Here is a 23,930-nt window from a genome sequence, read left to right as displayed (position 1 = left end):
GGTTACATAGAGTGAAGAAAGAATTTCCTCATGAGGACAGAAATTAATGTTTCACTTTGATTGCTATTTTAATGTGCTTATTTTAATGGGGCCATCCTGCAGAAACCCTTGGGCACATTTCCAATTTTACAGAAATGTAGAATTAATTATTATGGAAGCATATAATTTGCGAGCTGGAATGACCTTCGTGGTTATTAGATCCAGCTCAGACATTTTAGAAGTAAGTAAGAGTTGGATGATTTCTTCAAGTCCTTCAATAGCGTATTGGAACCTTGCTCCCGAGCTCAGACCAGTGACAGCGAAACCCTTCTCACATCCATGCAGACGGGAGCACTTCTCCTGGCCTCAGAATCCCCAAATCATCCTGTGTTGGTGCTCCTGGGGCCTTTACCTCACCTTGCATTATGTCCTGGTTGTTTGCCGTTGTGAGGTTGGGGGCTTGGGAAGCATATCTGATTCACTTCTGTATTCTTGACTGTTCCTGGCTCTGTATTTTGTAAACCATAGGTGCACAATAAATTTACATGCAGTGTGATATGCAGGAGCTACTTTATCCCGTTCACGAGAACTGACTGGGTCTTCATAATGGCAGCTTGAAATCGGCCACGGTGGAAGTACTTACACCCTGGAATTAGACAGATGGCACAAATAAGGGCTTTTCCTCCCCCGGGAAGCCAGTTATTAAACACTTAGCAGCACACAACTGTTTACATGATTTTTCTCAGGTCTCACAAGGCAACCGGTCTTGACGATCTAAAGATTATACCAACGTGGAGATGACCGTTTACCCACCGTTCAGCGTGGGTTGCCTCCAGAGTGATGGAGTAGCCAGTTATTCAACCTCTTCTAATTTCTTCAGGGATTAAGTTTGACCCAGTGCAAGTCAGGCCTCAGGACTGCACTGGAGTGTGGTTGCTTAGCTAAGCTCCACTTACCTGGAAAAGCTATTTGGGCATGAATGGTAATGGAAACCGGTCTGAAACATCAGGCACAGTGAGTGAGAAAAAAATCCACAGATTATTTTCAGAGAAAACAAACGAACAGGAAGTTGCTGTGGCCGAAATTATAATTATACCCTTATACTTCTCAAAAATCCCTCAGTGGCTCCCTACAGCCTACCAACATACCCGAAGTCCCTGCTGTAAGTCACACACTGACCACAGCTTACCATTCCAACCTCATTTTCAGCCACTCACATTGCCCACCTTTGTTGTACTTTCCAGCCTCTGTAAGAGCCTGTCTACAGAGAAAGCCAGCTTCTGTGACGCTCCCTTCTTCCCAAATGCCCTCCCTCTCCCACCATAGGCTCCATCCCCACCTGGTCCCCTCTATCATGGACCACAGCATCTGGGTTAACATGAAACTTCCTGTGACTCTGTTCCTCTCCTCTTGTGTGTCGTTCTTTAGGAGCAGGACCCGCGGTCCCATCGGCCCTGGCAAGTACGGCTATGGCAAGGCCCCGTACATCTTACCACTGCAGACAGACTCTGAACACTCGCCACAGAGGCTTCGGAGGCAGAGGCCCTCGGCCCGGCATTCCAGGTCCCAGGGGGCATCTGGTCCTAGCCACGGCTACGGCCCGTCAGCCCACCGGGCTCCCCAGCACGGGCCTCTGTACCAGAGTGACAGTGGCCCTCGCTCTGGACTGCAGACCTCCGAGGCCTCCCTCTACCAGATGCCTTTGACCCACGACGGAGGCTTTCCGGCAGCTTCGAGTCTCTTCCATGGCCCGGAAATAAGCAGCGGCCGCGGCATGGGGGCCCACGGGGCAGCTCAGAGCTTCTCACAGCCTGCCCGGTCCACAGCCATTTCCTGCATCGGGGCCTATCGGCAGTACAAGCTATGCAACACTAACGTGAGTACGCACTGCCTCACACCGGGCCAGGAGACAGCTGCTGGTCCCCCTTCTGCTTGGCCAGCGAAAACACGGAAGACAGCACAGGCAGGGTCTTTTAGGCCATGTTAATGCCCCCCTTTATCTTCTCTCCCTTTTTCTCTCTGTGCATTCTCCGTGGATACTTCTCGTTTTCACCAGGTTGTCACTGTAGTAACTTAGGGGTAACTTCTTAAATTGCTCACTGGCAATCACTGTTGCTACATATCAAACAACCTCCAGATTCTCAGTGACTTTATAAACGGGTGGCTAACTCAGGGCCAACGGTGGTGGTGCTGAAGAGTCGGGAGTCCGGGGAGCTTTGCCTCACATCAGTACCAATCCAGGAAGTCTCCTGCCGTCCCTGGTGTGAGCACTCTGGATATTGTATGCGGAGAAAGTCTGATCGTGAATAACTTGCTAAAGATTGCATAGCTGATCTGTGGCAAAGCAACTTCTAAATGGAAACTCCCCGACAAGACTAAATGTGGTTTTTAAAAAAAATACCAGTTTAAAGACTGTATACAAAAGAGAAAGGGATAAGAGAACGTTTAAAGGTTAAATTTCCAAGCTGCTATATTTTTCATTAATAATTTAATCTACCTTAATATTCTGTTACTGGGTAACAGGACAGCTGTTATATATTAGCTTCAATTCTCTCATTAAAAATATATTTCCTGCTATAGAATCCATAGAAATGACTTAATTTGTGATTTTAATAATTCCTCTGAATGCCTGGATTGCTTTCTAGCTTTTCTTCCACTGACAGACTTCAGGAATTATTAATTTTTGTAAAGCAGTCGTTTTTCTAAAGCCATTACTAATCAGTCAACCATTAAGTCTTAATTAAGCATCGTTGCTTGTCTTATAACAGCCCGGGTGCCGTGGAAGATGAAAGGAAGGTCATATTATCTATCTCACAGAGTTAGGAGGATCAAATGAGGTGATATTGAGAAAGGGCTTTATAAATCGAACAGAAATATTTGTGTCCGTGATCGGACGTGGCCCCTATTCTTGAATATCTTTGCTTTCCTTTTAAAGTGAAATGAATTCATTTCTAAAGTAGAACACGTCCCATTGACTTGTATATTTCTTAAATTTGAAGACCACATAAACCAGAAAGAGACGGAAGCAGAGAGAGGGCATTTGGCACGTATTTCTGTCACTTCGCCTACACTTTTCAAGCACGCATGGTCTTGCTAGACCTTTCCTGCTGACGGCAGGGCTGCCTCTCTCCATGTAGACGTTGTGTCCTCTCTGGGTGCCGGGATGACTCCACTACTAAGGACATTGAACTGCGAGGAATCTTAGACAATTCTGGTGAATTTATGACGTGGGCCATCATTCTGGCAGTTGGCAAAGTAACATCTCAAACCCAGGACAGAGAGGTGAATGTCGACAGAGGATCATACAGCTTTAGTTCCCTTCTCTTGGCTGTAGCATGTCCCACAGTGTCCTCCCCAGTGCACCCCATTATCCTGAGACCCATCCTACTTACCCTTATTGAGTGATGTCATTCCTTAGAGGTCCCATTAGTGCCTATCTTCTTCTTTTTTTAAAATTTTTTAAATCTTTATTTTTGAGAGAGGGAGAGAGAGACAGAATGCGAGCAGGGGAGGGGCAGAGAGAGAGGGAGACACAGAATCCGAAGCAGGCTCCAGGCTCTGAGCTGTCAGCACAGAGCCCCACGTGAGGCTTAAAACCCACAGACTGTGAGATCATGACCTAAACCAAAGTTGGATACTTAACCGACTGAGCCACTCAGGTGCCCCGTTTTTTTTTTTTTTTTTAATTTTTAAAAAATATTTATTTATTTTTGAGAGAGAGAGAGAGCCTGTCTTCTTTTTATAAGCCCATGGCTTCTTGGTACTTGGATCATCCCCCAAACATCATGAACACCTTAAAACTCTCTGTGTTAGGAGCTCCTAAGACCTTTACTAGGTTTGATGATTTGCTGGGAGGATTCACAGTTACGATTTTTTACAACAAAAGGATACGGAGCAAAATCAGCAAAGAGAAAGGCACACGGGGCAAAGTTTAGAGGAAACCAGGCACAGGCTTCCATTAGTCCACTCCCAGTGGAGTCACACAGGATGTGCTTAATTCTCCCAGGAGTGAGTTGTGACAACACACGTGAACTATTGTCTATCAGGGAAGCTCATTAGAGACTCTGTGCCCAAGGTTTTTATTGGGGGCTAGTCACATAGGCACCCTCTGCCTGCCACTTATCAAAATTCCAGACTCCCATCAGGAAAGCTGGCGTTCAGCATAAACTATATCGCTTGTCCAAATAGCTTAGGCATAGTGAGTCTGTCTTATCACTTAGGGGGTGATGGAATCCCTTCTGAAATCCAAGCTCCCAGATGCCAGCCACGGACCAGTCTTATAAGCAGGCCTGTCTGAAGAGAACTGTCTCAGTCCTGCTGTGTTGAGTCTTAACCTGCACACTTCCCATGTGGGACCCCAGTGCTCTGGCACCTTCGCATGGATAACCTCACATGGATATTTACATATCTGCCCCAATGGGCAACATGAAGAGATAGCATGAATCTACAAATTGTGCACATCTTCCTACTCAAAGAGGAAAGAGGTAAAGGGCAGTATTGTGAAAAATCATACGAGTCTAATAGGGAATACAGGTTATTTTATGTCCTTCAAAGATTTAAAAAGGAATACGTGCATTTAGAGATCTCTCCCAGTTCGTACCTGAGAGAAGAAAGAGAAGGGAAAGTAGGCCAGGGTGGGTTGGAAACATCCCCTGATTTCAGAACATCATCCCATAAACTAAGTGCCCAGTATATCCCACCCAGGTTCTCAATGGAATGTCCTACTTTCTAAGACTACCCTCACAGTGGAGGTCTCAGTTGTGAGGTATATAGTAATGCATCTAAGGGGAGGTGTGAATTAGGGGAAATGGTTTTGCACGCTTCCAGATCCCAGAACAGTGTCTCATCACTGATCACCATCCCCTCCGCCCTCAACAGCCTTGTGGTCCAGTGGTGAAGAAGCCCAGTGCAGCAGTGTATAAATCATTGCACTTGGTGCTGGAGCACTTCATGAGGGGGAAGAACTTTGGGAGCACAAAGGAGGAGGCCACTGGGTTGGGGAAGACTCCACTGAGGAGGAAAAAAACTGAGCTAGGCTTCTAAGGATGGCCAAAAAAGAGAAAAGGGCAGTCTGGGGCAAAAGAAACAGCTTGGACAGAGACGGGGAAGCAGGATTATGCCAGAATCTCAGGTGCCATGATGCTTTGCCAGGTTGTAGAGACCCTCCTTCCTTTCCCTCTCACATCCTCCTATCCGCTTCAAATAATCAATCTTTTTTTTTTTTTTTAATCTTTATTTGTTTTTGAGAGAGAGGGAGAGAAAGAGCACACATGCATGTGAGCTGGGGAGGGGCAGAGAGCGAGGGAGACGCAGAATCTGAAGCAGGCTCCAGGCTCCACACTGTCAGCACAGAGCCTGACGCGGGGCTGGAACCCATGAGCAGTGAGATCATGACCTGAGCCGAAGTCGGACGCTCAACTGACTGAGCCACCCAGGCACCCCTGAATAATCAACAAATAATGGGGAATTTGTTCTTTGACGTCTCGAAATACAGAGATTTCACATGGGTGTTGCTTGACTTTCATACACGAGATAGATGCTTGAAAAACTTTTAAAACACAGTGCAGAGGGAGAAAGCAATTCTAATCCACTGGTTCAATTGGATGTTAGGCTGCAGGGCGGTCTAGGATAGCGGGCTCAGGAGCCAGCCGTGCTAGATGTAAGCCTCAGTTTCCTTGGGCAAGGGCGCTTAACTCCCTGGGACCATCTATGAAGTCGGGGTGATAATAACACCAACTCCATAGTGTTGATCATGTACATAGGGAGCTGACACGTTGTTAGGAAATAAAGTGTTCTGACCTGGATGAGTGAACGCACTTGTGTGCCTGTTTGGAGGCGGGGAGTGGAGCACAGTCTCCCCATGTCAGTTTCCAAGTGCTTAGTCATGAAACTGGATGAAATGGTCAGACTTGCTCAGACTCCCCTTTTGTCCTCTGGATTAGCTGGGGTTCAGAGTTCTTTCCCTTCCCCAACAATAAAACACAATTGCTGAGGGCCCCAACAGGGCAACTGTGATGTAGATTCGGTATAATCACCCTAGGGTCAGGTGTAAAGTAATGAGAAAGTAGGGCTATAGATTAAGTTCCTGCCAGTGAATGCTTTACACCCTCGAATGTGTGTGTTTAATGTGAAGCCTTACCTTGGGATGTCATCTGGGAATATTAAGCATTCTAGTGTGTCTTTAGGATTGTTTGACTCTTAGTAAGATTTCCTCTATGAAATAATGTAAAATCAATAGTAAATGCAGTACTAAGGATCTTGGAATGTAGGCTTTAAAGAAAAGGAAGAGTTTTTTTTTTTTTTTTTTTCTTGTTTACATTGTATAGGAGGAAGTTGCAAACCCCAGTGTAGATATAGAATCTTATGGTCTTTTATTTTTAATTGTATTATTTTTTAGAGAGAGAGAACACACGACAGGGAGAGAGAGAGAGAGAGAGAGAGAGAGAAGAGAGAGAGAATCTTTTTTTTTTAATTCTTTTTTTTAATGTTTATGTATTTTTGAGACAGAGAGAGACAGAGCATGAATGGGGGAGGGTCAGAGAGAGGGAGACACAGGCTCTGAAACAGGCTCTGGGCTCTGAGCTGTCAGCACAGAGCCCGATGCGGGGCTTGAACTCACAGACCGTGAGATCATGACCTGAGCTGAAGTCGGCCGCTTAACCGACTGAGCCACCCAGGCGCCCCGAGAGAGAGAATCTTAAGCAGGCTCCATGCTCAGCTCAGAGCCCAACACGGGGCTCGATCCCACAACCCTGAGATCATGACCTGAGCTGAAATGAACAGTTGTATGCTCAACTGACTAAGCCACCCAGGCGCCCGGAGAATCTTATGGTCTTTTAGAGCAGGCTAGAGATGTCAATTTTAGACATCTACTGGTACGACACGCCAGATCACTCACTATCGTAGGTTCTTGTTGGCATCCAGAAACACAGCATTGATATCGACAGTGGGATCAGGTGTTCGGCTGTGGGTCAGGGACACTGGGATTAAAGTAAGCTCTGGCTCTAAGTGGCTAAGAGTCCAGTGGGAGAGAGAGACTCCTAAATAGGTAATGACAAGTATAGAGCATAAACACCACTGCACATGCTGGGTCGACACTCTGAAATCCCTGGACAGTGGAAATGAGCCTGGCCTGGCCTTCTGGAGAAATGTAGGCCATCCAGATGAGGGGAGGATTTTCTGGGAGGAGGGAGTGACAGGGGTTCCCATAGGGACTCAGGAGCCAGAAGGGGGTCTCGGGAGACCTCTTGGTGGAGCCAGAAGCTTTTCCTGCGAGCGGTGGCTTCCCCTGCGAGTTTCTCCTGAGGAGTGAAGGGGCAACATGGGGAGGTCTGGTTTATCCACAGCCCTGCGCTTTCTCAGCTATGGCTAAAAATAATGAGTGCTCAAGGAATCAAGTAAATAGGTTTCTTCTTCGTGGAAGTTCGTCGAAGGCCAAGGCTTGGAAGCAAATGACCTGGAGTCTTGGTAAGAGTAAAACAGGGGAAGGAGGGAACCAAGGGGCAGTCCCTCTGGTGCCTGAGGGATGCAGTTAAAATCCTTCCTACTAGCTGTTTTGGGGGGTTCGTATTATTATTTGCTGATACATTAACAACCAAGACACCTATGCCCTTTGTCTGGGAGGCCTGATGTCTCTCTCCCCACCTTCTCTTCAGGGCTCTGAATTCAGCGCTTTCTCCCCAGGGAACAATGACACTCCTGCTCCTTCTGGTGAAGGGAGGCTGTAGTGAGTCAGCTGGTGCAGGGGCAGTTTAGGGGTTATGATTTCAAAGTGCTTCGCTGCCAAAGGAGCGACTTTAGACAGACTGACTTTAGACAGAGTGCACTTAACGTTATGGGGAAAAACCCCTGGGGCTAAAAGCAGCTTTTAGCAAACACGGATGTGATGAGTTCTGGTATCAGTGACTCCCCAGTAAATTTCCCTAGAGTGGGACTGACTTCAGACAATGGATTTCTCCATGTGGAGTTGTTTCTGTCTCGAAGTGAGTGAAAACAAAGGGAAGATGTTGGACAAATCTCAAATATAGCTAAGCTTTTAGAATGTCTTTAGGCCAATTCTAATTCTGCCCATTTCTAGTCTCCTATTGAAGGAAAGAGGAGCGGAAAAACAACCTCCTGACTGCACTTTTAAGGAGGAACTTAGCAAATGGGCCAGGTCAAGGATTTAGAACAATTCTGTGAGGTGTAAAACTTGCCAGGAACTGTGGGGCCAGTTCCATCTAACTGGGGGCTCAACATAAGTTTCTCTTATGAGTTTGTCACCAGCCTCCTTATCTGGGGGATATATGCTGGTGTCAGTGCTTTCTACATCATTCTCCTTTCCACCTTCTCCGACCACTTGGAATTTCCCATAGAAAGACCTCTTACTGAGGCGCCTGGGTGTCTCAGTCGGTTGAGCGTCCAACTTCGGCTCAGGTCATGATCTTACCGTTCATGAGTTCGAGCCCTGCGTCGGGCTCTGTGCTGACAGCTCAGAGCCTGGAGCCTGCTTCAGATTGTGTGTCTCCCTCTCTCTCTGCCCCTCCCCTGCTTGCACTCTCTCTCAAAAATAAATAAACATTAAAAAAAAAAGTCCTCTTACTGACCTTTTCTTGATCCATCAGTGGCCTTTCATACATATATATGAAATATGTGAATATTAAATATATTTGTTAAATATGTAAATATTTAACATAAATATTTAAGTGTATGTTTCATGTAAATATATTTGAAAGATATGAGTCACACATATATATTGAGTTGTTCACAATTGTCACTTTAATAATTATAGAAAGTAGTGCAGATACTAAGAAATAGCACAGTGGCAGAGAGAGCTATAACCTAGTCCCTCTCCCTAGATGTAATCATAATCAATTATATTCCTCCCGCACCCCCCCTGACCCTCCTCCCCCGCACTGCCCCCCGCCACATACCATGCAGAGCCCAACACGAGGCTTGAACTCACAACCCTAAGATCAAGACCTGAGCTGAGATCAAGAGTCGGATGCTTAACTGACCAAGCCACCCAGGCACCCCTCGGGTTTTTCTTTAAAACATGAAATGAGGTGTTTTGTTTTGTTCTGTTTTGCTTTTGTTTTTTTAGGTATTTTATCTTTTTATTTTTAAGTAAAGTCTTTGCCCAATGTGGGCCTTGAACTCACAACCCTGAAATCAAGACCTGAGCTGAGATGGAATTAGATGCTTGGCCACCTGAGCCACCCAGGTACCCCGCAGTCAGTCATTTTGAATTTTTAGTTACTAGAGTCATTCTCTTCATAAGTCTAATAGTATACTGATACCTCTGCTTGTTGATACATCAACTTCAAATTTCCTTCATCAACTCCTCACTCCAAAAGAAGGAGAAATGACCCCCTTTGCCTCCCACTGTGCTGATACCTGCTATCCACATTTTAATTTTCAATTATATGTATATATATTTTAAATTTTTTTCAAATTTATTTATTTTGAGAAACACAAATTTATTTATTTTGAGAGGGACAGAGGGAGGCAGAGAAAGAATCTCAAGCAGGCTCCGTGCTATCAGCACAGAGCCCAGTGCAGGGCTCAAACTCACGAACTGCGAGATCATGACCTGAGCCGAAACCAAGAGTCAGATGCTTAACCAACCGACTGAGCCACCCAGGTGCCCCTCAGTTATATTTAAAAAAAAAAAAAAATTTTTAACATTTATTTATTTTTGAGAGAAAGAGACAGAACATGAACAGGAGAGGAGCAGAGAGAGAGGGAGACACAGAATCCAAAGCAGGCTCCAGGCTCCAAGCTGTCAGCACAGAGCCCGACGCGGGGCTGGAACCCATGAGCAGTGAGATCATGACCTGAGCTGACGTCGGACGCTTAACCGACTGAGCCACCCAAGTGCCCCGTATATTTTTAATTATATGTAGTATATTCACAATTTTTGTTCTCTTGATTTATCAACATTAGGGAGGATCAGTTAACTCCTTGTTTTGCAAGATTAGAAATTTAATGTCCAGTTTGCTGAACTACATGTGTTAACTGATGTAGTTTTCTCTTCTTGGCCTGTGAAATCCCTAATTATGAGGGGTTCTTCTCTATATCCTGCGAGGTCACAGCAGTAATGACACATAGTACTAGGGCCACATTGAATATTTGCCTTTGAAGGAATTTCACCCGCTCTTCTAGCAGATAGCAGAGGGGAAGGAAGCCACTCTTATAAATGTGTTCCTGAAAGTAGCAACTAGGGGGAGTAGAAGTTTTAAATGTTTAAAAAAAAAAAGTTTACATTTTGCCATATACTTTCTGATTAGTTAGAAAAAAAAAGATGTTCTTGTTTTGATCTTTTTAAAAAGTTTATTAAAAAATAAAAATGAAATAAAAGCGTACTGAATTATTTTGAGAGAGAGAGAGAGAGCCAGTGCGTGAGTGAGCGAGCGGGGGAGGGTTGGAGAGAGAGGGGGAGAGAGAGAGAATCCCAAGCGGGCTCTGAGCCATCAGCACAGAGCCTGATTCGAGGCTCAGACTCATGAACCATAAGATCATGGCCTGAGCCGAAACCAAGAGTCGGATGCTTAACTGACTGAGCCACCCATGCACCCCTCCTTTAGATCTTCTTACAGGCAGAGAGATATATACATCTAAGGAGGGAGAAATAATAAGTACTACTGGGATAAGTCTAGATTTGTATGAACGTTTATCCAGAGTACTTAAAAATATGTGGTTTTCCTGGGTGAATAAATGGGCTTAGTCACATTAACATCCGTTGGCTCTTTGAAGGAGAGGGAAACACCTTTTTCTAGGAGAACATTATGAACTTGGATGGGGGAGAAAAGGTGTTTGCGAACTAAGAAAACCTCAGGATTTTGGGGCTTTTTTTTGTGTGTTTTTTGTTTTAAATCCAAACCCTGACCCGACTCTTTTGGACAAACCAATTTACTGACTGTCTAGAGAGTGCTAGAAGTAGTAGCAGGTGGCAAAAGTTTTTGCGAGGTTGAATTTGTTCCAAGTGACTTGAGAAAGCAGATATGAAACATATTTGAAAAATGTGCTGGATAATTTGTAAGAAATTTTGATCCATGGTTGTATTATTCTATTATTCTACAGCTGGAAAACAAAGCCCCTTTTTACAGCTGTGGAAAAGAAAGGGGAGTGTTTGCTCAGAACACCTACCTGTCAGGCGTTTGAAGCTTCTGGAACTGTTGGAGTCTTTTTTTTTTTTTTTTTTTTTTTTTTTAGTGTTTGTTTATTTTTGAGACAGAGACAGAGACAGAGACACAGAGACAGAGTGGGGGAGGGGCAGAGAGAGAGGGAGACAGAATCCAAAGCAGGCTTCAGGCTCCGAGCTGTCAGCACAGAGCCCGACATGAGGCTTGAATCCACAAAACGTGAGATCATGACCTGAACTGACTTCAGACACTTAATGGACTGAGCCACCCAGGCGCCTCATTGCTGGAGTCATCTTTGATGTCTACTTAGATTCCAGTTCAGCTAACATTTAGTGGGCATTATTATGAGCTAGAAATTTTCATGTATTACTAAGTTAATCTTTGCAAAAATCCCTGCGGGGTGGGAGTGGTTCAGGGCTTGTTATTGAAATGCAGTAATTTAGGTTTAGAGAAGCAAAGTGCTTTGCCCAAGTCACATGCCCAAGGTCCCTTTCTCATGGCAGTGTAGGGACACTTTCCAGATTTCTTTCTTTCGATTTCTTCACTGGGGTGATGTTAAATACATTGCATGTTGTATGTTTGTACTGGTCTTTTGACTGAATCCAGAGCAATGCAAAGGATAAAAAAAAATGCATGTCTCACCCAGGAAGACTTCAAGGTCATGTCCCTTGGTGCCACCTTCATTGGGGATGATGCCCTTCAGTCCTTCAGTTGACTGAGGAGCTGAAAGTAATTATCAGAAGGTGAGTATGTGGTCACCAAGAGGCCCCTTGAACGGTGAAGTTAGGTGCAGGCAGTAGTCACCTCAGATTAACCAGGGTCACTAGCAACACAGCCCGAGTTTCCATAATCCTCTTTGTAACGCATAGCAACCCTAGGCAGTTGTCGAGATGGAACTTTGGACAGGGTCTAAAGTGCTTTATAAGGATTTATTATATTAAAGCACATCTTTTTCTTTTTCCCGTAAGAGACCAGTGGAAACATCTCTCCCCCTTTGGGATGGAGGGAAGTCATTTGAAGGGAGGTTATCTCCCAGAGGCATTCCATGGCAATAAAGCTGTGGTCTTTGCTAGCCCCATCCTGTGATCCTGATCTCTATCTACCCGGCTTTTCCCTTGTCCCACTTTTCCGGCCTGAAGATGACAAGAATCTCTGCCCATGGAAAGGATTAGTGGCTGCGGGAAATCTGCCCAAAGCCAACTTGCTGTGTAAAATAGAGACAATTACTGATAAGGTGAGGGTGACTCAGTCTGTGGCATCAGGAAGCAACCCACTTAAAATGTAACAAATGTAAAACGATCTGTAACCGGGAAGTTTTAACTTCAGGGAGTCTGTTGAAATGAGAGGAGATCATATACCGATAAAAGTATGACAAGTACCAACAGATGTAACCCACAAGAGATGTGAAACAGAATTTCCCTGACCCTGCTTGGTTTTCATCCTCAATCTGCAACTGCCTGATCCTTACAGCTGAGGCCCCTTCCCCAGGCCTTAGAGGCTGGATCTGACCTTGGGATCCAGGACTTCTCAGGCAAGGAGTTAAGGCCCTCTTGTCTGAGGACCCATCACAAATTAACTTTGCTGCCCACCCAGTCTTGAGGGCCACCATAGCATGGTGGTTAATGGCATGGGTTCTAGATCCAAAGTGTTATTCAGATACTGAATTCACCACTTATCAGCTCTATGGCTTTGGACAGCTCACTTAACTTTTTGCTGCCTTGACTTTCTCATCTATAAAATGGGTATAATAGTTGTGAGGACTAAATGAGCTAATATACATAAACCATGCGGTGGAGTGCTTGACATTTAATAAGTGCTCAGTAAAAGTTAACTATTCTTTTTTTTTTTTTAATGTTTTTACTTATTTATTTATTTATTTATTTATTTTGAGAGAGAGGGAGAGAGAGAGTCCCAACCAGGCTCCACACTGTCAGCACAGGGCCCGATGTGGGGCTCGAACCTATGAACTGCGAGATCATGACCAGAGCTGAAATCAAAAGGGCCAGACATTCAACCGACTGAGCCACCCAGGTGCCCCAAAGTTAGCTATTCTTAACATCACTGTGACCCCAGACTTCTGTTTTGATCGTCTTTACTATGATTTCATCTCAGTAACCCACATCCACAGCTGGACCCTGTGAGCCTTGCATTTCTCTGACTTGGTCCCTCTCCTACCCTCTAATTGGCAGCTCCCCTAGCATCATATGAGTCCCTGCTAGGGACACCCAGGGCCATAGCAGGGCACCTGGTCATCTCCTGCTGTATCTTCCCATGCTAGCCACATGCTGGATACCATAGGCAGTTTGCTGGGCTCAGCTGTCTTTGGGCAACTGGAAGTGGATTTGCTGCTGCAGCACCTGACCCCCCTCCACCCCCCCCCCCCACTGTGGGTCGGATGCCACATGAAGCCCCTTTGCCTCAGGAAGTAACTGGGCCATGCTCAGATATAAGGAACTTGTTGGTGATCTGGGACAGGGCGCCCTGAATGATCTATCTCCGGTGACTATTGGCTTGGTAGATGCAAATGGACATAGTGAGAGCTTTAGTGGGACATTAAAATCTACCATAAGATTATCAACTATAAGCACGTGCAAAGCTGGCAAAGGGCCAAGTGTTTGGAAGGATTCAGTAATTATACATTTTTATTACATAAACATTACATATATATTGCAGAAAAATTAGTGCAATAAGCCAAAAGTTTTCTTTGTGAAAAGAAAAAAATCTATAACCCACCTTCCAGAGATAATGCTTTTAATCTTTCTCTGCACACACTGACACAGACACACACACAATCACTTAGCACTTTTTTTCACTTAATGGGTTGTGGACTGCTTTGCATGTCGTGAAACACACATTTAGACCATCAAGTATTGAGCGATTCAGAATGATTCCACAGATGCATTGGTTCCTGGTGTAGCCTATTAGCATATTTTGCTGATGGAAGAGAAAGAGGTTAAGCAGACTGGCTAAGAGTTTGTGGTCTGTAGCTTCCAATTCTGGCAACTGCCACCAGGTTGAGTGAGGGAGGCTTCTGGCTGAAGCCTCATTGCAGAACAGCCTGGCTTTACATAGGTGTGGTTATTTGAGGAATGGGACATTGAGGCCACTTGTTCTGGTCTGTTTCCATTATGAAAAGATGCAACCCAGTAGCTAATCTCTAGTTTCTTTCTTTCTTTTTTAATGTTTATTTATTTTTGAGAGAGAGAGAGAGAGAGAGAGAGAGGCAGAGCACAAGCGGGGAAGGGGCAGAGAGACAGAGGGAGACACAGGATCTGAGGCAGGCTGCAGGCTCCGAGCTGTCAGCACAGAGCCTGACGTGGGGCTCAAACTCACGGACTGTGAGACCATGACCTGAGCCGAAGTCGGATGCTCAACCAGCTGAGCCACCCAGGCGCCCTGAGAATCTCTAGTTTCTGATTATGGCCAGAGTGGGTGGTCAGTGCTCTGGGCTCTGTCCCTATGTCACTACGACCTCTGGGGAGCTACGCCACTTCTCCTGGCCTCAGTGTCCTCATCAGAATTAAAGGGTTGGATTTGATTGTCCCTGCTCTAACAATGTGATTGGGCATTAACTAACATGGAGTAAGATTGAGGCTTGGGTGTGGCTTTTCATTGCCACTGAGTTCTGGTACCCAGGTGGCTGAGCCAGATCTCCAAGCATATATTCCTGGCCCTTTCCCTACCCTTCTAGGGGGGCGAGGCCTGAGAACCTGTATTTTTAACAACCTGCCTAGCGATTCTTTCTTGTTGCAAGGATGTCATCTTCTCCCAAGTCACCCAACTGATCACATCCCCGTCGAGCTCTAGTTCTGGCCAAAGGGTTGTCAGAAGCATCTTAACCCCAAATCCTTCAGGGAGACAGCTGGTGTTGCTGGACGCCTACCCGCTTCCTGGCTCGGGGGCCACCAGAGGCTTGCCTTCCAGAACCCATGGAGACAGCCTTCCCCGGCCTGTCGGCTTCTCACTGATTGTCAGAGCTCAGCCCACCCTGTCTGTCCACCGGGCCCTTTTTTTCCCCACCGGTTTCTATCACGTTCTGCTTCACATGGCTTCTCGCTCCATGTGGTTTGGCTCAGGCTGCAGCAGGGTTATGACCACCCTGGGTGTTTGTACCAGCGGCCTCTCCCAACTGTCCTTTTTCAAGCAAGAGATGCTTTCCCTTCTGCCTGGTTTTATTCCTCCCTCCGTTCCCTCCTCCTCCAAAAGATCTGGCATTTCTGATACGTACAGTGGATTTCTTTAGAAATCCTTCAGGAGTTTGAGCTGCCTTATTGGCAGTTTATTCCAGAAACTTCTTATATACAGGGCTTTTAATATGTAAGGGTCCAGATTCCTTTCCCTCTGATTATTAAAACATACACACTGACCCCACACACATTTAAATTAAAAAAATTTTTTTTTAATGTTTATTTATTTTTGAGACAATGTGAGAGACAGAGTGCAAGCGGCAGAGGGGCAGACAGAGGGAGACACAGAATCTGAAGCGGGCTCCAGGCTCTGAGCTGTCAGAGGGGCTCAACGCGGGGCTTGAACTCATGAACCGTGAGATCATGACCTGAGCCGAAGTTGGACGCTTAACTGACTGAGCCACCCAGGGGCCCCCCCTACCCCCCACACACATTTAAATAAGAACGTACTTAAGTTTTAAAAAAAGCTAGATCACACTTTATCCATGATTTGAATTAGAGACTCTGATCTTATTATTATATTTCACATTTGTTTATTTCATGTCACACTTTGTTCATATTTATCATTTGTAAATAAGAAAGAAACTAGAGGGAACTGGATATTTTCTTTGATTAGTATATCAGGATCACCTGATAATTTGATAAAATATAGATCACTGGATAATTTGATAAAATATCTCACACCAGACTTACTTACTAGCCATCCTTGGGGGAGGGACCTGGGACTTTGCATTTCCCATGAGATCTCTGGGTCATTCTTTTGTGCACTAAAGGCTGGGAGCTCTGGCATTAGATTGTGGAGAGCATTTAGACCAGAATGTAGACAAGATGGGAAGGACACTGAGATGCATCCGGATGGGCACCAGACCACGTAGCCTGAAATCCAGCCTCTGCCCTCACTGGCTGAGCGGTTCCTCTGTGCCTCAGTTTGCTCATCTGTGAAAAATCTGCAGAACTCTCCTATTGGCCTCATTGGTCACTATGAGGATTAAATGAATTAGTATGTGTAATATGTTTAAAACAGTACCTGTGCATGGTAAGGATTCTGTACATGCTTGTGTGAATATTATCCCACGAGCGGGAATGGCATGAACAAAGTCAAGCAGATGGAAATGAATGGCCTTCTTGGAGTAGGTGAGCAGACCAATTTGTCAGGAGCAGAAGGTTTCGGTTAGTGGTTTTCAAATTATGGTGCAAAAGCTTAACCTGGGGAGCTTGTTAAAATTTTAGTGTCCTTCCAAAGATTCTGATTTAGTAAACTTGGAATGAAGCCTTGAGATCTGCATTTAAAATTTTTAATGCAGGCGATCAGCACATTTTCAGAAACCCTGGTTTTCGTAGAGGACGGCTGGCATTTACAGTTGGAGAGGTCTCCTGGGGTGTGACTGGGGCCATGAAGAGATACGGACACTAACCGCATGTTTAATATCTGCTTTATTAGGTGTGTCCAGAAAGCAGTAGAAGTATCCGGGAGGTTCAGTGTGCATCCTACAACAACAAGCCATTCATGGGCCGGTTTTATGAGTGGGAACCGTTTGCAGAAGGTAAGAATAGACACAGCCCCGGCCATAGGAATTATGCCTGTCTGTTCTCCAACACTGCTCCCTTCTGCTCAACGCTGGAAGAATTGGCGAGAGCCTCATCAGAGTGGCAGTAGGGGGCAAAGTGTGACCCCAGGACACGGGGGAGCCCACAGGTAGTGTAGCTCAGGAGACTCATGGACCATTATCACATGGATGAGAGATTGATAGAAACAAGCAGCATCTGAGTGGGACCGAACAGGGTTTGAAGAACTGTGGGGAGCAAGAGGTTCAAACCAACGTCGGAGGATTGAGCGGGGACAGTTTCCCTTTCCCTCGGCCCTGCTCCAGGGTTCATGTGGTGGCTTCAGAGGACATGTAGGGTTGTATTAACCAGTTGTTCGGCTTTTATGTGCAAGGAGGGCCTCACGTGCGTTGTCCAAGGATGAAACGCCATAGGCAGGCATTGGCCTTGGTTCCGAGGTTCTTGCCGTTTCAAAATGGCAGAAGATCTGATTCCGATAGAACTTGCCAATACTGCCCTAGATCCCAGGGTCACTTTTCTTAGTTGAAACCGAGGTGATGTGACATGCCCTTAGGACTGAGAAGTATTACATTCTGGGATATTTCTTCTATCGCAGAGAAAGTGGACTCCTCAGAGGTGATGGGTTAAGCAAAACTTGTGAGGTTCGATACTGGCGGTCAAGTTGGCCAGAAGGGAGAGTCCAGCTGTCTTCAGTGTCTATTGCCAGCCCAAGACAGTGGCCGGGGCCCCTGGCGTTGGTCAAAACCCAGAGTACAGAGCACTGCTGCTGTGTCCAGGAGCTATGGAGAAATTGTCTTGAGAGAGGGCTTGATAGCTGTGCTGATTTCATTACAGAATCAGTGCCCGGGGAAGCCAGACTGTGGAAAGTCATGCTACGGTGGGGACCCTTGGGGAAGTGGGAGGGGTTATTGGGTATCGATATCTGCTCTGAAATTGGATGCAAAATTGTTTCTGTCTTTGTAGTTCTTCAGAGGGGAGTCTGTAGCTTCTCTTGGATTCTCAAGGAGATTCCATGACCTCAAAATTGTCACGAACTAGCTTGACTAAAATATTGGGGTGGTCAGATCCAAACAGGAAGGAGGCACAGATGAAACATACAGCCAGCTGGATGCAAATGTGAGGGTGGCCAAGAGACTGGAGGGTAAACTAGGGAAGGAAGCCTGAAGTGAGGTTTTGCTGCTGTGAATCAGAGCTTGGCTGTGACCCTTTGCATTCTGAAAAGCATTTTGTTAAATGCAATTTGGTATCCGGATTTGGATCCTGGGACAGAAAAAGGGCAAGGGCCTTGGCAGAATACCTGGTGAAATATGCATAAAGTGTATAGTTAAGGTAATAGTATCATGCTGGTGGTAATAGTGAAAAAAATTTTTTTAATGTTTACTTTATTAATTTTGAGAGGGAGAGCACAAGCAGGGGAGGGACAGAGATAGAGCTGGGGGGAAAGAGAGAGAATCCCAAGCAGGCTCTGCGCTGTGGCTCCAACTCACAAACTGTGAGATCATGACCCGAGCTGAAACGAAGAGTTGGACACTTAACCAACTGAGCCACCCAGGAGTCACAGTTTCTTAGTTTTTATAAATGTACCATGGTTTTATAGGATGTTAACATTGGGGGAAGCTGGGTGCACAGCATACAAGAACTCCCTATATGATCTTTGCAACTATTCTGCAAATCTAAAATGATTTCAAAATAAAAACTTACTTTAAAAGGCATCGTGGGGGCGCCTGGGTGGCGCAGTCGGTTAAGCATCCGACTTCAGCCAGGTCACGATCTCGCGGTCCGTGAGTTCGAGCCCCGCGTCAGGCTCTGGGCTGATGGCTCGGAGCCTGGAGCCTGTTTCCGATTCTGTGTCTCCCTCTCTCTCTGCCCCTCCCCCGTTCATGCTCTGTCTCTCTCTGTCCCAAAAATAAATAAAAAAAAAAAAGAAAAAAATAAAAGGCATCGTGGTCCCAGTTAGCTAGGTCCTACATGGATTCTGATGAAGATCAAGACTAAGACTTGCTTTATATGGGGGAGGAAGAGTGCTCTGGATTGAAAAGTATCAGAACGTGAGCTTATTTGGAGATAGGGTTACTGCAGATGTAAAGGGTTGAGGTCCTACTGGAGTAGGGTGGGCTCTTAATCGAGTATGACTGATGATCTTGTAAGAGAAGAAGAAAGGACACAGACATACAGGGAGAGTGCTAAGTGACAATGAAGGCAGAGATTGGAGTCACATTCCCACAAACCCAAGTAACCCCACGGGTTGCCAGAGACACCAGAAGTTAGACGGGACAATGAAGGATCCTGGGGTAGAGCCTTCAGAGACAGCATGGCCTGCCAATGCCTTGCTTTTGGACTTCAGCCTCCAGAACTGAATTTATGAGAGTTTATTTCTGTTGTTTTACGCCATCATGTTTGTGGTATTTTGTCATGCAGCCCTAGGAAACTGCTAGAAAGGAAAGAAGTAGGTTCTGGACTGATTGAGATCTACCCACATGAGTAGATCATAAAGTGAGGGTGGTCTGACCAGCAGTGGGAGATGCCCAGAGAAGCGAGGCACAGATCTACGGTGAGTGAGCACCTTACAGAGCTAGGTCTACCTGAGACAGTGGTTCTCAGCCTTTGCTGCTCATTAGAATCACTGAGGAGCCTTCCAGAAAGACCAAGGCCTGGGCCCCACTCCCAGAGATTGTGATTTAATTGGTCTAGAGTGCAGCCCGGGCATGGGAATTTTCTAAAGATCCCCAGTTATTCTAGTGGGTGGCTGGGGTCGAGAACCTCTAATCCAACAGGCAGGCATGATCTCAGAAGTGGTGGTGGCTCTTGCCTAAATTGAGGCAGAATCATGACTGTTTTTATACACCGTGAGATATATTCTTGCGTCAGAACATCTGTAGTTGTCCGTGAACATTTAGAGAAGGAGTAACCTGGTCTTTTGTCTGAGCCACACCCTTGCTTTATTGCTGGCTGTGGATACTAGCTGCTTTATTGTGATTAGCTGGGAGGAAAGAGAATTCCTCCAGCAGGGCTCTCTGCACTCCATTGTTTTGCCTGGAGCTGAAGTACGGTGCTGGCCCTTCTCTGCATAGTTTGGGGTGGTCATCTGCCAGCACGGTTATCTAAGATCCCCTGACCCTGTCAGGCCCTCGATAGATTCAGGTCTAGTATCAAAAGCCCTGTGTGCTGCAAAGAACTTGAGTGCTAAGGTTTTCACGTATTATAGGTATTCCCTGTGCGTGTCTGCTATTGTCTGGTTTATGTTTGATTCTATCTTTTCTGTTCTTTGGTTTGTCCCGATTTGTGCTAGACTCAAAGTGTGAGGCCTGTGAGTTTTGTTTGTTTTTTTTTTTTTTTAAACACTTGCTTTAACATCTGTAGTCACAGAGAGAATAGTTTGATGGCATAATAATGAGCTTCTTAAACTCATCACTTAACTTCAACAGTTATCAGCTCATGGCCAATCTTTCTTAGGTACACCCTACCCTCTCTTCCCCATCCAGAATATGGGGAACTCTTTGAATTCACATTACATAGCATTATTCCTCAGTAGATATATTGATTAGGGCTCTTAGTCGTAAGGGACAGAAACCCAGTGTTTAAACCAGAAAGATATTTTGTTGCTTGTGTTACTGGGAAGTCCGAGAGGTGGACTAGATTTCAGATAGAAATGCATTCCAGCAATTCAGTAATACTAGGACCCTGCCTTTTTCTGTCTTTCTCCATTTCTTGGTTCGTTTACTTCTCCGGTGTATGAGCAGGCTTACAAGGCTTGGAGCTTGCAATCACAGTGGTAGAGACTCTCTCTCATCTAGTGTTATGGGGTGAATTGTGTCTCCATCCCCACCCCTGCAAGATATGCTGAAGCCCTATTCCTGGTACCTGTTTTCCTTATGGAAATTGGGACTTTGTAGATATAATGAAGCTGCAAGGGAGAGGTATGCTGGAGTAGGGTGAGTCCTTATTCCAATATGATTGGTGCCCTTATAAAAAGAAGAAACCATGCGAAGCCACAGGCACAGACACAGAGAGAAGACAGCCATGTGATGACTGAGGCAGAGATTAAAACAAGCCAAGGAACCAAGAAACATCAAGGATTGCCAGCAACTACCAGAAACCGGGGAGAGGCATGGAAAGATTCTTCCCCAGAGACTCTGGGGGGAGCACGGCCCTGCCCACACCTTGATTCCTGGGCTCCAGAACCGTGAGGGAATGATTAACTTGATGTTTTAAGCCACCCAGTTCGCCGTGATATGTTATGGAGGCCTAGGAAACAGACACACCTAGTGACTGTTTCAGTCTCATGAGTTTGGGGGCTGGGGGTCCTCGGGCTGGCTCAGGTCTTGTGATCAGCTCTCGGTGAGAGGCCCACATCACAGGAGGCACAGGCAGGGGAGTGGGGATCGGGACGCAGAAAAACAGACTCACTAAAAATTGTTACGTGCTTCTTGACTATAAGCTGTGAGATTTTAAATGAACCACTTCGAATCGTGGTGTTTCACAAAGTCCAGGAAAATGCCGAATGGCAGCAGATTTAAAAAAATCAGCTGTCTTCTACAACGTGTTACCCTATCTAGAGGATTCAACGTTCTTTGAAAATATTTACTGACGTTACTATGTCTCCGGTGCCCAGAGGAGGAGGAGCCCATGGTCCCCGAAATTGCATTTACTTTGGCTTTGCTTAAATATTTCTTTTTGCTGCTAAGATTGTTTTCTTGGTTTTGTCCTTCTTCCTCTTAAATGACTCCCAGGCTGACCTGTGGGAGGAAGATGCCGTTAATGCTTCTGCAGGGTGTTCAGACTTTGTGGCTGGATTTTGCATTGGGCTCTTGGTTTTGTTTGGATGTCTACTGCTGTTCGCCTGTACCTGCTTAGGGAAACAGCTGTAGTCACTCAGTCCAATGCCACATAGCATAGTAAAAGCAGAGTACTCTCTGATAAACACATTAATTTCACCACATGGCTCCTCTTAGCCCTTTAATCACATTTCCTGGATATGGCGATCTGTCCTTAGATAATGCCTCTAGGAATTTTTCGCGTAGCCCTGAACCTAACATCGTAAAGACAATGGAGGCAGAGTTAGGGTGCCCATGTGTCCTTGTGTGCCCAGGACAGGAAAGATTTGTACCCGTCGCCCAGTCCCCTTTCACCCTCAGAACCATTTTGGACAATAAATGATGCTGTCAGCGCAGCTAGTGGGGGACACGTCAATAGGAAGACTCTTGTGTAGATGCTGACATTGGGGAATATGGCACCTGTTTTCATGCCTACGGCGCTGGGACTGGGCAACACTAGGCTCTAGAGGTTTGCTGGGTCACCGTGGGCTACCCAACAGTAGGTATCAGTCTTAATCCACAAATCAGGGGACAGCTTTGTGTTTGGGTAGCTTAAGTGCACTCTGTGGCCCCGAGGGGTGAACTAAAACAGAGTGGAAATCTTTTTTTTTTTTTTTAAATTTTTCAACGTTTATTTATTTTTGGGACAGAGAGAGACAGAGCATGAACGGGGGAGGGGCAGAGAGAGAGGGAGACACAGAATCGGAAACAGGCTCCAGGCTCTGAGCCATCAGCCCAGAGCCCGACGCGGGGCTCGAACTCACGGACCGCGAGATCGTGACCTGGCTGAAGTCGGACGCTTAACCGACTGCGCCACCCAGGCGCCCCGAACAGAGTGGAAATCTAAAGGCTGGAGGCGAGGCTGAGTTAGAAGTTGGAGGTTGCCAGCTGGCTGCATGAACGGGGCCGCTATATCTGTCAGTAGTGACTAGGTTATGTTTCAGTAACAAAGAACTGCCTAGTACTAATGACTTCACCAACCAAAGTTTGTCTCTTGCTCATGCTCCATGTATAATGTAGTGTGTGCCCTGTTCATCTGGGGAGCCAGGCTGGTAGAAGCTGCCCGTCTTCTTAGGTTCCCACTGAGGCGGAGAAAGGGAACAAGTGAATCACACATGGATTCTTAAAGCTTCTGCCAGAAGTGATCAGTGTTGTTTCTGCTCACATCTCGTTGGCCAAGGCACGTTGCATGTCACACTTAACTTCAAGGGCAGCAGGGAGATGCCATGCCACTGTGTGCTCAAAAGAGGAGAAATGGAGTATCTGTGACCCACCCTGAGGACTAGCACAGGCAGAAAGCTCCGACAAAATTCCCCAGATGCCTTCCTTAGACATTCAGGTGACTTTGATTAGGCTGCTTGCAAGAACAGTATATTTTGCTCCAGGGAATATTAAAGGTGCCACACAGCATCTAATAGCCACACGCCCCCCAGCCATTTAGATCAAGTTCTTTCCCTTGATTAAAGCTCTGAGGCGCAGAGCTGGAACACTGATGCCCAGGTGCCCAGGTGTGCGGCTGGTTCCTTCACGGGTCCAGCAGTCTGCCCTGGCATGGACACCATGTTTGGGCATGGGGCAAGGGCTGCCAGATTAAAGCACCCATGGTGTTATCAAAACCCGTGGGACGTGAGGTTGGAAGGCTTGGGACCAGGTGCTTGGGATTGGGATGGATGTTCGTGTTTGAACCAACCAGCTTCACTCCTAGGTTTCTGGAACGCTCACCCCTGCCGCTCACCCCTCCTGCACAGACTGTCTGTAGTCATGATCCTTTCTGAGCAGACAGGACGGGCCATGGGGAAACGAGGGGAGCGTTCCAGTAATACCCACACAAGATCCGTTCTTGGGCTGTCTTATACCTCAGCTGGCAAGACTAGGCCCTGTATACTTGGAGTGTGAGCATATCATTGAGGACAGAGAAATCCCGAGGGTAACCTCTTTGTGAAAACAAAACAATGATTTGGGTTTGATACACGTTGACTTTGAGTAAATGGTAGCAAGATGCTGAGCAATTGACATTTAAGGGAGATACTGTAGGGTTGTCAACCTATAGTTGAAGTCATTGGCCTTGATGTGACAGTTAAAGCTGCCACAATGGATAAGACTCTTCAAGAGAGTGTAGAATCATAAGGACAGAGACATCAAGAAGGCAGCTTTGCACTGCGTTCACATTAAAGAAACAGGGGAAAGAGGCTCAACTGGAAAGAGGCTCAACCATTGTGAAGAGAAGACGTCGTAATGCATGGTGTCATCTCTTGTACTAA

The 23,930-nt window shown here is 46.0% G+C and overlaps 1 protein-coding gene across 1 annotated transcript in view; it reads left to right on the top strand.

Annotated features, from left to right (window-relative positions):
- The window catches only part of THSD4 (thrombospondin type 1 domain containing 4), a 564,456-nt gene that overhangs the window by 113,906 nt on the left and 426,620 nt on the right, over positions 1–23,930 (top strand). Inside the window, exons 5-6 of the mRNA XM_032593610.1 lie at positions 1,408–1,855; positions 16,731–16,833. Of these exons, the coding sequence (XP_032449501.1) occupies positions 1,408–1,855; positions 16,731–16,833 (551 nt within the window). The remainder of the gene's footprint in view (positions 1–1,407; positions 1,856–16,730; positions 16,834–23,930) is intronic.

This window comes from Lynx canadensis, chromosome B3 (genome assembly GCF_007474595.2).
Source record: "Lynx canadensis isolate LIC74 chromosome B3, mLynCan4.pri.v2, whole genome shotgun sequence".
NCBI lineage: Eukaryota > Metazoa > Chordata > Mammalia > Carnivora > Felidae > Lynx > Lynx canadensis.
This window is presented reverse-complemented; position numbering and strand designations above follow the sequence as displayed.